Raw genomic sequence first — 13,849 nt, 5'->3', positions numbered from 1 at the left:
TGGGAGCGAAGGTGGTTGTGCTATTTTAGCCATAGCAGACATCTCTGAGAAGATGATAAACATCTGAGCTGGAAGCTAAATAAGAAGGAGCTGGTGTTAGCAAGACGGGGGAAGGCCTAGGGAGGAGGCAGGGCAGTCCTGGAGAGGGACTGAGCTCAGCTGGGTGAAAGCATGCTCCCAGCACAGTGAGAACACAGTAAACTTGAAGGAGAGTGGGGAATAGAAGGGCAGTAGGAGCAAGGACTACAGCACACTGGCTGTGAAAGGGTGAGGCATTTATAATTCATTTTAAATGCACTAAGGATCTATAAAGAACTTTAAGCAGAAGAATGACATCTGATTCTTGTGTGTGAAGGCAGATAATACATGCGATGCTATTAGTATGGGACCTGGCACAGTGTGGATATTTAATAAAGGATAGCTTTATCATTATTTATCATTCCTAGGCAGCACCACTAATCATTTAAGACTCCTAGAAGGTGGGTGGTCTGTGCCTGTCTTCATTCTAGAGGCAGTGCACCTGGATGCACCTGCTCAGAGGAGGGAGTAGTGGGAGTTATTCCTAGCGGCTTTGACTTCCTCCCTCCTCCCTGCCAGCCCCTCCACCCCAAGACAGATGCCATCCACCTCTGCCAAGGGGCAGCCAGGGTAGGATCACTGGGCCCCCCTCCATCTGGCTCTAATTCCAGGCTTCCAAGCCGCCTTCACGTTGCTGTAAAAATGCAAAGCATTCCAGCCATTTTAATTACTGGGCGTTGCAAAAGCCAGCGACCAGTTCATACAAAGGAACAACAGACAAAAAATGATTTTTCAACATGCCTTCAGCCTCTCCCCTCCTTTCCCCCTGAAACTGCCTCCAATCACTGGCTCCCAGACCTTGAAAAGCACTCCAGGTATGTGCAATCTTTTTCAGAGTTTGTTGATGTGACATCAAGATCTTTTTTTTTTTCTTTCTAAATACTTGAGGCAGAGGCAGTTCTAGCTACCTTCAAGCAGTTTGGAAAATTACAGGTCATATCCCTACTTGACATGCTAAGACTATCATAGGGGCTCCATACCTTATACACTGATAACTTCTTTATAAAGCAGAGTTCAGTGTGTGGTGGATCTGTCTGGGCACCAAATCAGGGGGATTTTAGTTTTTAAAATTCCAAAATGACCTCATTAAAAGGTACTCCCAAGGCATGAACCCTAAACAGAATATTCCAGTAATGCTTGGAAGTGAAGAAGCGTTTCTTAAAAGTTTGTAATGTGATTAGAGAAGCTTCCAAGTGTCCTAATTCTGATATTCAGTGATCTTTTTCAGTACTTCTGAACTCTTCCTTCACTAATAATTTAATCTAACAGTTTTACTAAGGACCTACTGAGTGTCAGGTATTGTGCTAAGTGCTCAGAAGAGAAAACTCAATTCGCCTCTGTCATTAGCTCACTTTCTAAAGTGGGCCACAGAAACTGATAATCCCAAAGAAGTGCAGTGAGTTTCAAGTCAGAGCTCATCTCTGATGGGTGGCTCCCAGCTTGGGTGGAAGGAAAGGCCACTTGTAGGAGACAATGCCTAATAATAATATTGTCTTCCTGTTAACACTGACAGCGGCCATTCATCGATGGCTGACTCTGTGCCACACATTCTGCTAAATCCTTTCCATGCATCATCTTGTCTATTCCTTACAACTCTGTGAGGTAGGCACTAATGCTGTCGTTATTTTATTAGGTGGGAAAATTGAGGCACTGGAAAATTCTTGTCCAAGATCACACAGTTAAGAAATGGCAGTGGTGTGTGGGTGAATATTTACCAACTAGTTCTCCAGGACAAAAAGCCTGACTTGTGGCATCTGCCAATCACTGTGGTATAGATACACCCATCGTGGCCAATTTGAAGTTACCCGTGTGATGTCACTGAATGCAGAGTTGGGAGGAACCTGGCACAGCCCACCAGGATACAATACTTCCACCACACCACAAAGACACAATAGCTGGACATAGCCTCAAGATTAGAGATGAGAGTATAATGCAATGAAATAATTAGGAAGTGATGAATTTTAAGTATTCATTACCACATTTTTAATATGATTTGTTTGATTATAAGTTGATGTAATTAAATTTTTAATAATGGCTATGTTTAACAACTGACTCGAAAAAATCCAGAAAATCTAACAATCAAGCTCTCAAAAACCAGTGTAAACTGGCTCCATCATGCCTGTGGGTGCTTCAAAGCCTGCTCTTCAGCCCTTTGGACAAGTAAGAGGTAGCCAGGTGAGAGGAAGAAATGCACTCCAGGGCAAGGAAACAGCATGAACATGGGTATGAGAGCAGAGTGACAATACCAGCTAGTGTTTACAAAATGTTTTCAACCATTCATCAGAGTACAGAGAGGTAATGAGAAGCATAGAACTGGACTCTATACTTCAAATTCTGGTTCTACCACTTATTAATTGTGGGGTCTCAGCTAAGTTGCTCTTTGTGCAACTTTTTGTGCCTCTTTGTGCCTCAGCTTTTCTTTCTATAAAATGGGCATGATAATAACAGCCCCTACATCATAGAATTGTAGAAGTTATATAGATTTATATCTGTCAAGTACATAGAACAGGGCCTAGCACATAAGTGCTCAGTCAGTGTTATTTATTTATTAGTTAACCCTAGAAAATACCAATTTCAATTAAATATTTGCTTTCCCTTCACAGAGTATAAATATAAACTAGGGAGAAATGTTGTAGATGGACAAGATGGGACTTGGACAAGTGTTCTGAGGGCTGCAAATCCCACTGAATCCATTGAGTATTATTCTCCAGGAAGGCCTGCAAAGGTGCTCTCTGCCCTACTGTCTTTTCTGATTGGGGCTACATCTGATTCATGTTCTTATGAGGCGTTTTGGGAAAGAAGACCCATTGGCAACAGCCACTGGACGTCTGCCATTTTGTATCCTTGTTACTTTCTGCGTGCTCACCTTCCTTGGGAAAAGGCAGGCTAGTGGGTTAAGAGCCCATGGTTAAAAGCATGGGCTCTTGGGTCAGGCTGCTCTGGTGTCGAATCCCAGCACTGCAGTATCCTGACCATGCTACCTTGAGCAAGTTACAGAACCTCTCCGTACCTTTGTTTCTGTATGTGAGGAAAACAGGGATGGTGAGGATAATTCCATCTACCTCACAGTTTTTGCTATGAATTAATATACGCAGGCTGCCTAGAAGAACACCTGGCACCCAGTAGGTACTCTGTAAGAAGAAACTATTATTATAATTTTTTTTGTTTTCTTTTCCTCTTTCTTATACCCCGTCTGTTCTCTGGGTATTACTTACATGGTCAAAGGGGATATGGGAGTTTGCTCATCCTTAATCAACACAGATCATTAGACAACAGGCTGCTTGAAGGCAGAGGCCTCATTTACCCCTACACCTGTAGGGTCACACCCTGGCGCATATAGTTTCTCGGTGAGAATTTATCATGTGCCAGGCACTGTGCCAAATGCCTTACTTACCATACCTCATTTGATCCTCATGAAAATCCTCCTCCATTGAGGTATGAATGAGGTATGAGGTAAGAATCTCTCCTCCATTTTACCACTAGACATCCGAGGCTCAGAGAGGTTAAGGAACTTGTTAAAGGTCAGAGGGAAAAAGTGAAGGATTAAAAGCCAGTTTTACTGATGTCACAGGTGTTGATCTTTGACCCCTTTGTCAGTCTCCTTCCAAAATATTCCACTGAGAAGTACAGAGAGATCATAAAGTCAAATCCCTTGGTTTTACATTTGAAGAATGGGGGATTCATCGATTCACCTACGGTCACTCAGATATTGTGTGTAGCAGAACTAGAAGAAAAACCTGGTACATTGCCTCAATCTCATGCTTGAAATTTCAGTGCATATGAAGCCATATTCAATGGCTGTTAAAAATGTACTGATTAGTATTCTATCAGCTTGCTTCTGGATTCAGGGCTCTTTCTTTGTAATACAAATGTAATGTTCTTGTGGCATCCATCCAAATTCTTGAGTAAGAAAGGGCACATCTATACCCCCAGAAATTGCCTGATTGCTTCTGCCTTCTCTCCACTGCTAACCAGGCAAAATAAGAGATGTATCTCACCTCCCTATTGATAAAGGTTCCTCTCCAACCCTCAGTGGGAGGTACTGTGACTCCCTCTGCTTGGTTCCAACAATGATCAAGGACTCTGAGCCCTTATAGAGAACCCAAAAGACAAAGAGGAAATCATTAGCACTTCCAATGTCCTGATGACCCTGAGGGTATAGTGATTTTTAGGCTCCAGAAATAGTACTGGTTTGGACAGAGCCCCTGGGTCTGAATCACAGCTCTGCCTCTTCCTTGCTTGTGAGAAACTGAATGTGGTCCATCCACGTTGTTTGGCAAATGGCAAGATTTCTTTCCTTTTATGGCTGAATAATATTCCCATGTTTTTTTTTTTGTGTGTGTGTGTATCACAATTAATTTATCCATTCATCCATCAATAACACTTAGGTTAATTCCACATCTTGGTTGTTGTACATAATGCGGCAGTGAACACAGATATGCATTTTTTTTGATTTTTTGGTTTTGCCTGTTTTCTTAACCATAATGCAGACATAAAGTAATACCTGTTATCAAGAGTTGTGAGGATTGAAGACAATACTGTATTGGAAATGACTTGTCCATAGTTGGTACTGAACTAATGTGAGTCCCCTTCCTCCCTTTTTCTTGTCTTAGAAATCTTTTTCAGCTTATATACTATAGCTGATACATATTACAGGGCAGGGAAAGAATTATTTACACTAAATTAGAGAGGCATGGAATGATGGAAAGATGATGAAGTACTATATAAAACCCTACCTCTCTGGGCCTTTTTCTCTATCTGTAAAATGATAGGGTTGGATTTGGTGCCCTACAGTTCTTTTCTAGCTCTTACCAAAATATGGTCTCCCAAACACCTTCCCACTTCTTTGTTGGGTGACCCAGTGCTATGATCTCATGGCACACTTGATCCTCTAGTTGTAGTTTGTACCACCCACTCTTATTTTCATGTCTTACTCTCCCACAAGAGAAAGAGATAATGAGACTGGGAACTCCTTGAGGGTAGGTCTGTGTCTTGTTCACTGTTAGATTTTCAGTGTCTAGCATGTAGCAGTGAACACTTAATTAGTGTCTGGGGAATATTTGAAGGAAGCAGGGTGAAAGGAGAGAATCCTGCCCCTTTCCTCCAAAGAACTGATGTGAGGCAAATAGAGATGGTCAGTGGAGCAATGTTAATGAAGAGTCCACCCACAACTTGGAAAGAAGGTTACTTGTCTTTTGAGTCCCAAAGCCATAAATTCACACACCACATATGTGATTAGCCGTCTGTGGTAGCACATCAAGACACAGTAAGAGAAGCATTCAAAGTCTAGAACCCAAACTAGTTGACCCGAAGGAATCATAGAATGGTGACTGTAATCTAAAACACAGAAACCAAATGGACTGTAATATTCCCAGTGCAGAAAAAGTCTGGGTGAAAGAAGTGAAGAGTGGCAAGTTTTGAGCAGAGAAATGGGAAGACCAGAGTCCAAAGTTGGCAATATGTGTCAGCATTGTCACCTTCCAGCAAGAGGGTGCCTGTGGGTGTGAACATTGTCATACTCGTGGCAAAGCCTTCAGTTCAGTTTGGTGAGGAAAATTCTATAGTATCTCAGCTGAAAAAACCCCACTTACAATGACCTCAGTCCCTGTGTTCTGACTCCATATACACCAAAGCAACCTTCTTTTTTTTTTTATTGGAGTTCAATTTGCCAACATATAACATAACACCCAGTGCTCATCCCGCCAAGTGCCCCCCTCAGTGCCCATCACCCAGTCACCCCAACCCCCCACCCACTTCCCCTTCCACTACCCCTTGTTCATTTCCCAGAGTTAGGTGTCTCTCATGTGCAAAGCAACTTTCTGATGAGAAACTAGCCTCACACAAAGCCCTCTATGATTCTAAGGGGGAAAATATGGAGGTCACATTGATATGAGTGCTTTAACCTATGTGACAAATATTTCATTGGAAGCAAAGACAATGGAGTTGTGGTTGGCTTGCTGGTCTCTTATGAATCATAGTATCCCCGGGACTGATCAAGTCTGGGGACTGAACCTTAATGAGTTTCTTGACTTAAGAAGCCAGATTCCAGAACCTCTGTAATGGTGAATTTGTGAAGATAATAACTCTGATCATTCCCATCTTTTCTTCCCTAGCCATTCATTGATTATTTATTCTTTCAATATTTGGTAAGTGCCTACAATGTGGAGATTCTGTGCTAGGCTTCCAAGAAGCTGTCAAGAGGAGAGAAAGACATGTCAACCACTAGGGGCAACAGAGTGTGGGAAGTACTGGGTGGAAATCTGGAGTCTACGATGTGTGTGGGAGAGGAATGAGGGAAGAGAGGCCAAGGAGAGGAGGTCAATTCTGTTGAGGAAGACAGAGGCTCAGGAAAACATCCACAAGGTGGTGACTCTAGCTGAATCCTGAAAGATAAGAGAATCTTTGCAGATGAGACGGAGGAGGGTGGGGAAAACATTGGTGGAGGGTGGATTCCAGGCAAAGAGCATAGTGTGAATAAGCCTCAGAGGCAGGAAACTGACAGCTGGAAGCTCATGTTGGGTTAGAAGATGGGAATGAGGGCATAGGTTTGGAAAGATAAGCTAAGACAGGGCCTACTGTTGCATAACTATAGGGGGAACAATCACATTGTATTCCATGGCAATGGTCCCCCAAGGTGGGGGCCTGGGAAGAGCCAGATCACAGTACAGAGCCTTGTATGCTTTTCTTTGGGGGTTTAAGACTTTGTTCAGAAAGCCATGGAGGACAAATCAATCATTTTAAGCAAAGGACAGGATGATTTCAAATTTATATCTGAAAAATTTTACATGAGCAGTAGGGCAAAAGTTGCATTTGACAGAGAAAAGACTCTGGACAGGGTGACCAGTTATGTGACTACTGAAATTGTCAGGAGAGAATCTACATGGGCCTAATCCAAGGCAGAAATGGTGGCAATGTGGAGAAAGGGAGGATAGGAAGATATGTGTGGAGTGAGAATCACAGGACTTGGTGAAAGGTGATGTCCTCAGTGGGTATGGGTAACACCACATCAGGGGAAAGAGTGGAGTCTGAGGAGGCAATGGGACCTCCAAGTGGAATTATCCAGAGGGAAGCTGGCTATAGACTGGGCCTCTGGGGGATAATGCTGCTTGCAGTGCCCATTCCTGTGCACATGTCAGAGAAGTAGCTAGAACCAGGGTAGAGAATTAGCTGGGGAGAATGCAGAGGCTAAAAGGGAAGGGAAGGCAGCCAGGGACAGAAAATTGGGAAACACCTACATTCTAGTGACAAGAAGAGTTCAAAGAGTCTGCCAAGAAGACTGAGAAGGTACAGTTGGAGAGGTGGAAATCGAAAACCCAGAGAGACTGGAGTCTCAGCAGCCAAGTTTGAAGAAGGATGTGGTCAGCGGTGTCAAACACTCTTTGGAACATCCCCATCACACAGGACAGGTCAATTTCATTTCCAGCAAGTTCTCTTGAAGAGAGCTCAAGTGCCTTGCCAGAGACAGAATCTCCAGCCTCATCGGACAGGAGACCAGCCATACTGTCCATCCTATTCCCTCCCAAGCCATGAGAGCACCCAGCGGAGACTCACATGCGTCTTCTCTGCAAAGCTGCACATGCAACCTTCAAAGAAACCACAAAGGAGCTACTCAATTTTAAAGGAAAAACACATGAACTCCACCAGCATAAGGAAAACATTAAGACAGGGTGAAGGAAGAGAAGTTCTCCCTCCACTTAGTATTACCTTTCACAGAAATAATTGACCAACTGAGCACATAGTCAGTTTGAAAACAAATAAGTAAATAAATAAATAATTAAAAATTTTCAAACAGAGCTGGAATATTAACTTTGTTTCTCATCTCTCACCACCAGAAAACATAGGGAGCAAAATGTCTCTACAGTACACATGTGTTTTCTGGCTTAAAAATCCCAGAAGATATTTTTAAGCCAGAAAGGGTAGAAGGAAATGTGAAAAGCCCAGGATTTAGGTGTATGCAGCCAGAGACTCTTACTAAGGGGTCTTCACTCCATGGCAGGACTAAGGGGAGCTAGGGCAAGAGACACTCTGCAATTTTATTGCCATGAAATTAGCTCCAGATGGAAGTGAGAAAAGGTGTTTACTCCCAGTTGGTGCCAGACACACAGAGAACCAGAAGTGCTTACCATCTCAGGTTCATAATTCCCAGTGCTGGGCAGCAACCCCACTGAGGGTCTGGCCAGGGCTCATGGTGATGGGTGGACCAGGACTGTCTGTTGCTTGAAAAGGGCTATTTTGAATGTAATGACTTTCAGATGAGGACTGTGGGTTTGGGGGAAGGCATTGTGGCCAGGGTCTAGAAGGAAAAAGGAAGGGAAGAAAAGAGGTGTTTCCTTATGAGACAACAGAAACAACATGTCTTGTCAGCACCTTCTCCTGGTTTAATTTCCAGAGGCCAGCTATGCCCTGAAAGAGTGGGATCATGACATTGTCTGTTGTGTTCCCAGATTTCCCCAATCCCCCCAAACCCATGATTCATGAGTATACAGCTTCCTGAGAGCATGTCTCCCCTTTGGTTGACATGTGGCCAGCTCAGGGGGTGGAGGAGCTGGGCAGCTGCGGACCCAGACGGGATGCTGACCGACAGCTTTGTGGCCATTGCAGATGGGAGGGGTTAGTTTCACCCACTCAGAGTGGGTAACTAGTGTGGAACTGCCTCTCCCACCTTCTCAGTGAGACTGGCGGAGACTGCAGGCTGAGGAAATGGGTGTTCTCTGGCTTACAGCGCCCCCTAGCACCAGCCAGAGGGATAAGGCTCTGTGAGCTCTCCAAGGAGCTACCACCTGCCTATCAGAGTAAGTGGGAAGGGGTTGGTGGGACCAATCATTTTGACTCACTCAACCAGGACTTGTTGACTTCTTTGTTACCAACACTGTCTTCGAGGGGCTTCCTCTATCCCGGAAGGGAAAGAGATGGATAAACAATCACATTATTGCCAGCTAAGTGGTATGAAAGAAAGGAGCACAGGGTCCTGTGGAAATCCATTGTGGGTGACTGATGAAGACTGGGGGAGAAAGACAGAAAGAAGGCTCTCTGGAGGAGGAGGCATTTAAACTGCAATAGTAGGGGATGCCTGGGTGGCTCAGTGGTTTAGCGCCTGCCTTTGGCCCAGGCCGTGATCCTGGAGTCCCAGGATCAAGTCCCACATCAGGCTTCCTGCATGGAGCCTGCTTCTCCCTCTGCCTTGTGTCTCTGTGTCTCTCATGAATAAATAAATAGAATCTTAAAAAAAAAAAAAACCCTGCAATAGTTTAGTGAATTTTGAAAATAAGATATAAAGGCAATAAAAGACGTATTTTCTGACCTTTTAGTGCTTATGATCCAAGAGGTAAACAGACAGATAAACAAGTAATTTAAACAGGGCCCTATCAGAGACAAGGGCTTCAGTCTCTCCTATGGCTTCGCCATCACAATCTTTGTTTACAGCCTGAGCCTTGGAGGAGAGAACAGAATAGGAACTCAATAAGTGTTGATTGAGAGATTGATGGATGTGCTTCAGTCTTGGGCATATTCGATTTGTCTCAAACCTGTTTAAAGGGTAAGGTCTATCTTTCTTGTCCTTGAGAGTTTCCTATGGAATCTTTGACTTTTTGAGCCAAAGGAGATCTTGGAGACCATTAAGTTATAGCTTTCATTCAATAAACACAGAAATCGAGGTATGGCCAGGTGAGTTGTCCACACATGCAAGCAACTATTCTTCTGCAGCAACAATCGAACCAATCTGAGGTCTTTTTTTTTTCCCCCTCATTCCAGCCTCTTTTTGTCTCCCAGAAATAAAGCTTCATGCATTTCTTTGCAGTAATCTGTTTGGAATGTTTTAAAAAAGTATTAAGTAATAATTTAGAAAGGGAAAAAATAAACACACAAGAGATAAACCTCCAAGAACAGAGTGGTATTTGTTCTGATTGGCTCAGAGGTGATTATTATCATGACGGAGAACTGTTTAGCCAGGGCAGGTGGCAGGCGGGATTGTCCATGTGTTATCCACCATACAAAGAGACTGAAACAAATTCCTGAAATACAGATCTGACATGCAGATTCAGGACCTTGAGTGGCTGGAGTTTCCATGACTAGGATGCAAGCACTAGGTCATGTGCTGTGGCTGGGGGGACTGAGGCCCAGGAATGTGGGAGAGAGCCAGCTAAGGAATCAGGCAACTGTAAAGTAATCCTGGCTCTGCCACAAGATGACCGTGAGAGGCAATTTTCTCACCTGTCTGAACCTTATCTTCCCCACCTATAAAGTTGGATGGGTAGTCTCTGAGGTCCTTTTTAAGGACCTCTGAATGTCTATGAGAGACTTCTCATAGATTTCAGTATTCCGTAACTTGATATGAAAGGGGTGGACTCACCTTCCCTAGAAAAGTTCCAGGGAAGAGAACATCAGCTCAGCGTGGTAGATTTGAGGACAGCTCAGAGAGATTTTGAAACTGTAGTTCTTCTGAAGTTTATAAACCTATTCTTATTCTTAGCTGTCAAGAGAAAGTGGGAGAGCCAGTATCATCATTCTTACCATTAGCTGCAGGTCTGCTCCATCTAGCTTATAAAATAGTCTTGAAAAAGTAATTCTTACATACTATTAGGTCTAAGGACAACATGACATCCAGATTGATGTCTGTGAGCTCTGCTTGCTGGGGGTGCTGACCCTGGCAGTTGTGCTCTCCTTCACAAGGATTCTTGTTCTTTCTTTTCCTCAGGGTGAGGGCTGAACTGAATTCTCATGGGTGGGCAGAGGGGAGTCCCCTTGGGTTAGACATTAGGGAGGGCTTTGCAACTGAAAGGGAAGCTAAACTGCAAAGACACTGCATGGATGGACCAGTTTAGGTACAAGAGGAAATAAACCAAAAGGCAATTTCATTACCTTTCAGCTGGAAAAACAATCAGATTACTCTGGATGCTTACATAATTAAGTAGTTGCCATAATCAAATGTTTCAGATGCTTTCTATAAGGAACCTGCTGCTTGAAGTTGAGCAAAAGTTACCTGCCTGATACTCATGTTTTAGGCAAGCCTTCCCTTGGAGAACATACTGGCATGTTGGACAAAACCATAAAGTGAAAAGAAAAAAGAGAAGAGAGGGCCTTTATCACATAAGTTGCTTATTCAAAGCGGACTTGGTCTGGAAAGGCTCATAAAACCTTCCACATGACTGGCACCATGCAAGGATAAGCAAAACTCTCAAATCCCACCAAGTATGCCCTCATTCAACCTGGGTACCTAGATTGTGTCTGTTGCTTCAGACTCTCTGGGCAGCTGGCCATAGCCACACCCAAGTCTCCTGGGACCCCATTTTATACTCAGAGGGCCAAAAAAGCAGTGTGGCTAAATATCTCAGATCTTAAAGTATTTCTAGTGTGGTTGGGGAAATGATACAATTATATTCTATGAAACAGTGAGCTAAGTGCTCAAGTAAACATTGAGAGAAGGAAAGAACTATCTGGGCCAGGCTATAGAGTTAAGGTGGAAAGGGGCTTAGAAGTTAGGAAGGGGACAGGGCAGGAGAATGTGGAAACTTGATTCCTTCCTTATAGCTACAATTCTTCAGGAGCAGGGGCAAAGGAGTTTAAAAAATGTTCCTGGAAATATCATTTTTAATGAAATGTTCTGCTTCTGCCATCCCAGTGCCACTTATCCGAGGTGTAAAGAGAGTTTCTGAGAAAGAAGTTGAACTTGCATTTCTAAGAAGTATTCCCAGTCCTCACTTTTGTTCCAAACATTTGGCATTTCTATATCCAAAACATTCAAGGACCTTCCTAAACAGAATGAGTTAGGAGAGAAAGGGAGAGAGACACAAGAATAGAAGGACAGACGTCTCCAGCTGCAAAAGGGCATCTGCAAGGTGATAGCTAATTACTGCTTTAGTCCAGATAAATAAAATCCTTCTTCAGGTGCAAATGAGTGAATGGAGCTCCTGGCTGCTTGCCAAGTCATGTCAGCGTTCTGTGCCAGTTTCCTCATCTAGAAAGTGTGAATAGTACTTTGTGTTTTTCCTATCTAAAAAAAAAAAAATTGTGAGATATAATGAAATGTGGCATGGAAACTATAAGGCAGAATCAAGATGTTCCTTAATAATAAGGATAGTCATAGTATTAGTTATTAGCAATCATCCATTATGGCTAGTAGGCTAAGATCCTGGATAGTTCTCCAGAATCCAGTGTAAGTTACCCCAGTTTTGGATCAATTCACCCCCAATTCCTTGTGGAAGGATGGAGATTTGTCTGGCCTTGGTGGGGTTACTATTTTCTCCTGCCCTTTCTACTCATTGTTTTTCAAATAAGCTCAGAGCCTTTGCACTTGCTGTTCTCCCTAACTGGCATTTTCTCCTCCCAGATTTCCATATGACTTCCTCCTGCTCCTTCTCCTTGCTCACCTCTCAGCCAGACTGTCACCTCCTCAGATATACCTTCTCTCACTATTCCATAGAAAGCAGTCCCCCCCACCATCATCCAGTAATTTCTAACCCATTACTAAGTTTTGTTTCTTCATGGTACTATCATCATAGAAAATCACCTGGCATATTGGTGAATTCACTGATGCACTGCTTGCGACTTTCATGGAAGCAAGGACTTTGTTTTGCTCATTCCAACATTCAGAACAGTGTTTGTTGAGTGACTTCACAGTTTACTCTGGGCAAGTGGGGTGGGGGTGGGGGTGCGGCGCAACAGTCCCTTAAAGCCAGCTCCAAAGGGCAGATGGCTCCCTCACATCCAGGAAAGTCGGAGGGTAGGTGTGTGGGTCGTCAGCTGGTCCTCTCCCCTCTGACCCTGCTCTTGCCAGAGAAGCTGGAGAGTTAGCCTTTGTCCTTAGCCCTTCCACCAGGCGCGGTCAGGGTCGCCAGGGCCGCCTGTGACCCGAGGACGAGTTGGTGCTGTGGTGGGTGGTTTGGGTCAGAAGCGCTCAGAGAGCAAGCAGGGTGGGTGGGTGTGTGGTCAGAGCAGTGGCGAGGTCCGGCCCGGGGACCCGCTCCGGGGGCCACCTGGCAAGCTTAGGTCCGAGGCGCGTTCCGGTTCACCCACTCCCGTGCCCACAGCCGTATTATTCCCTATAAGGATCTGAACGGTCCGGGGGCCGCCCCGCCCCGTCGGCCCGCGCCCCCGGCCCCGCCCCTTTGGAGGGCCGATGAGGTAATGCGGCTCTGCCATTGGTCGCAGGGGGCGGGCCCCGAGTGCCCGAGAGGAGTTGCCCGGGGGGACCCGCACTATATCACTCGGCCGCCGGGCAGCGGCGCAGAGCGGGCAGCGGGCGGGCGCTCAGACGGCTTCTCCTCCTCCTCCTGCTGCTCCTGCTCCGCCCCGGCTCCCGCTCCTTCCCCGGGAGAGACCGCCGGCCCGCAGAGTCGTGCGCCAGCGCCGAGACAGCCTCGCTGCGCCCCATCCCTCCCCACTGGGCACCCCGAGGGCAGCGCGCCGAAGCCAAAGTTGCCCCGCAAGGCCGGGCAGGCGAGCTCGGGCTGCAGCGGCCCCTCCAGCGGCGCGCACGACAACTTTGGAGAGGCGAGCAGCAGCCTCAGCTGCCACAGCGGCAATGACTCCCTGGCTCGGGCTAGTGGTGCTTCTGGGCAGCTGGAGCCTGGGGCACTGGGGCGCCGAGGCGTGCACATGCTCGCCCAGCCACCCCCAGGACGCCTTCTGCAACTCTGACATCGGTAAGCGCTCCGGGTGTCCCCGCCAGAGCCCCTGCGGTGCCTGCTTTGCGGTGCCCGCTTTTGCGGTGCCCGGTCTTGCGCGGCAGCCCAGACTGGGGTGCAGCTCCGGAGGGCGTAGCGAGTCCCGTTCC

General features: G+C 45.6%; 2 protein-coding genes across 2 annotated transcripts in view; one reads left to right on the top strand and one right to left on the bottom strand.

Moving 5' to 3' along the window:
- Positions 1 to 13,849, bottom strand: part of SYN3 (synapsin III) — a 455,217-nt gene that overhangs the window by 234,187 nt on the left and 207,181 nt on the right. The gene's annotated exons all lie outside the window — the stretch shown is intronic.
- TIMP3 (TIMP metallopeptidase inhibitor 3) overlaps positions 13,287 to 13,849 on the top strand; it is a 57,923-nt gene continuing 57,360 nt past the window's right edge. Inside the window, exon 1 of the mRNA XM_055328322.1 lies at positions 13,287 to 13,718. Coding sequence (XP_055184297.1) covers positions 13,598 to 13,718 — 121 coding nt within the window. The 5' untranslated portion in view covers positions 13,287 to 13,597. The remainder of the gene's footprint in view (positions 13,719 to 13,849) is intronic.

Source organism: Nyctereutes procyonoides, unplaced genomic scaffold, assembly GCF_905146905.1.
Source record: "Nyctereutes procyonoides isolate TBG_1078 unplaced genomic scaffold, NYPRO_anot_genome, whole genome shotgun sequence".
In the NCBI taxonomy this organism is placed as follows: Eukaryota; Metazoa; Chordata; class Mammalia; order Carnivora; family Canidae; genus Nyctereutes; species Nyctereutes procyonoides.
The sequence above is the reverse complement of the archived record's forward strand: the minus strand, read 5'-3'. Positions and strand labels throughout refer to the sequence as shown.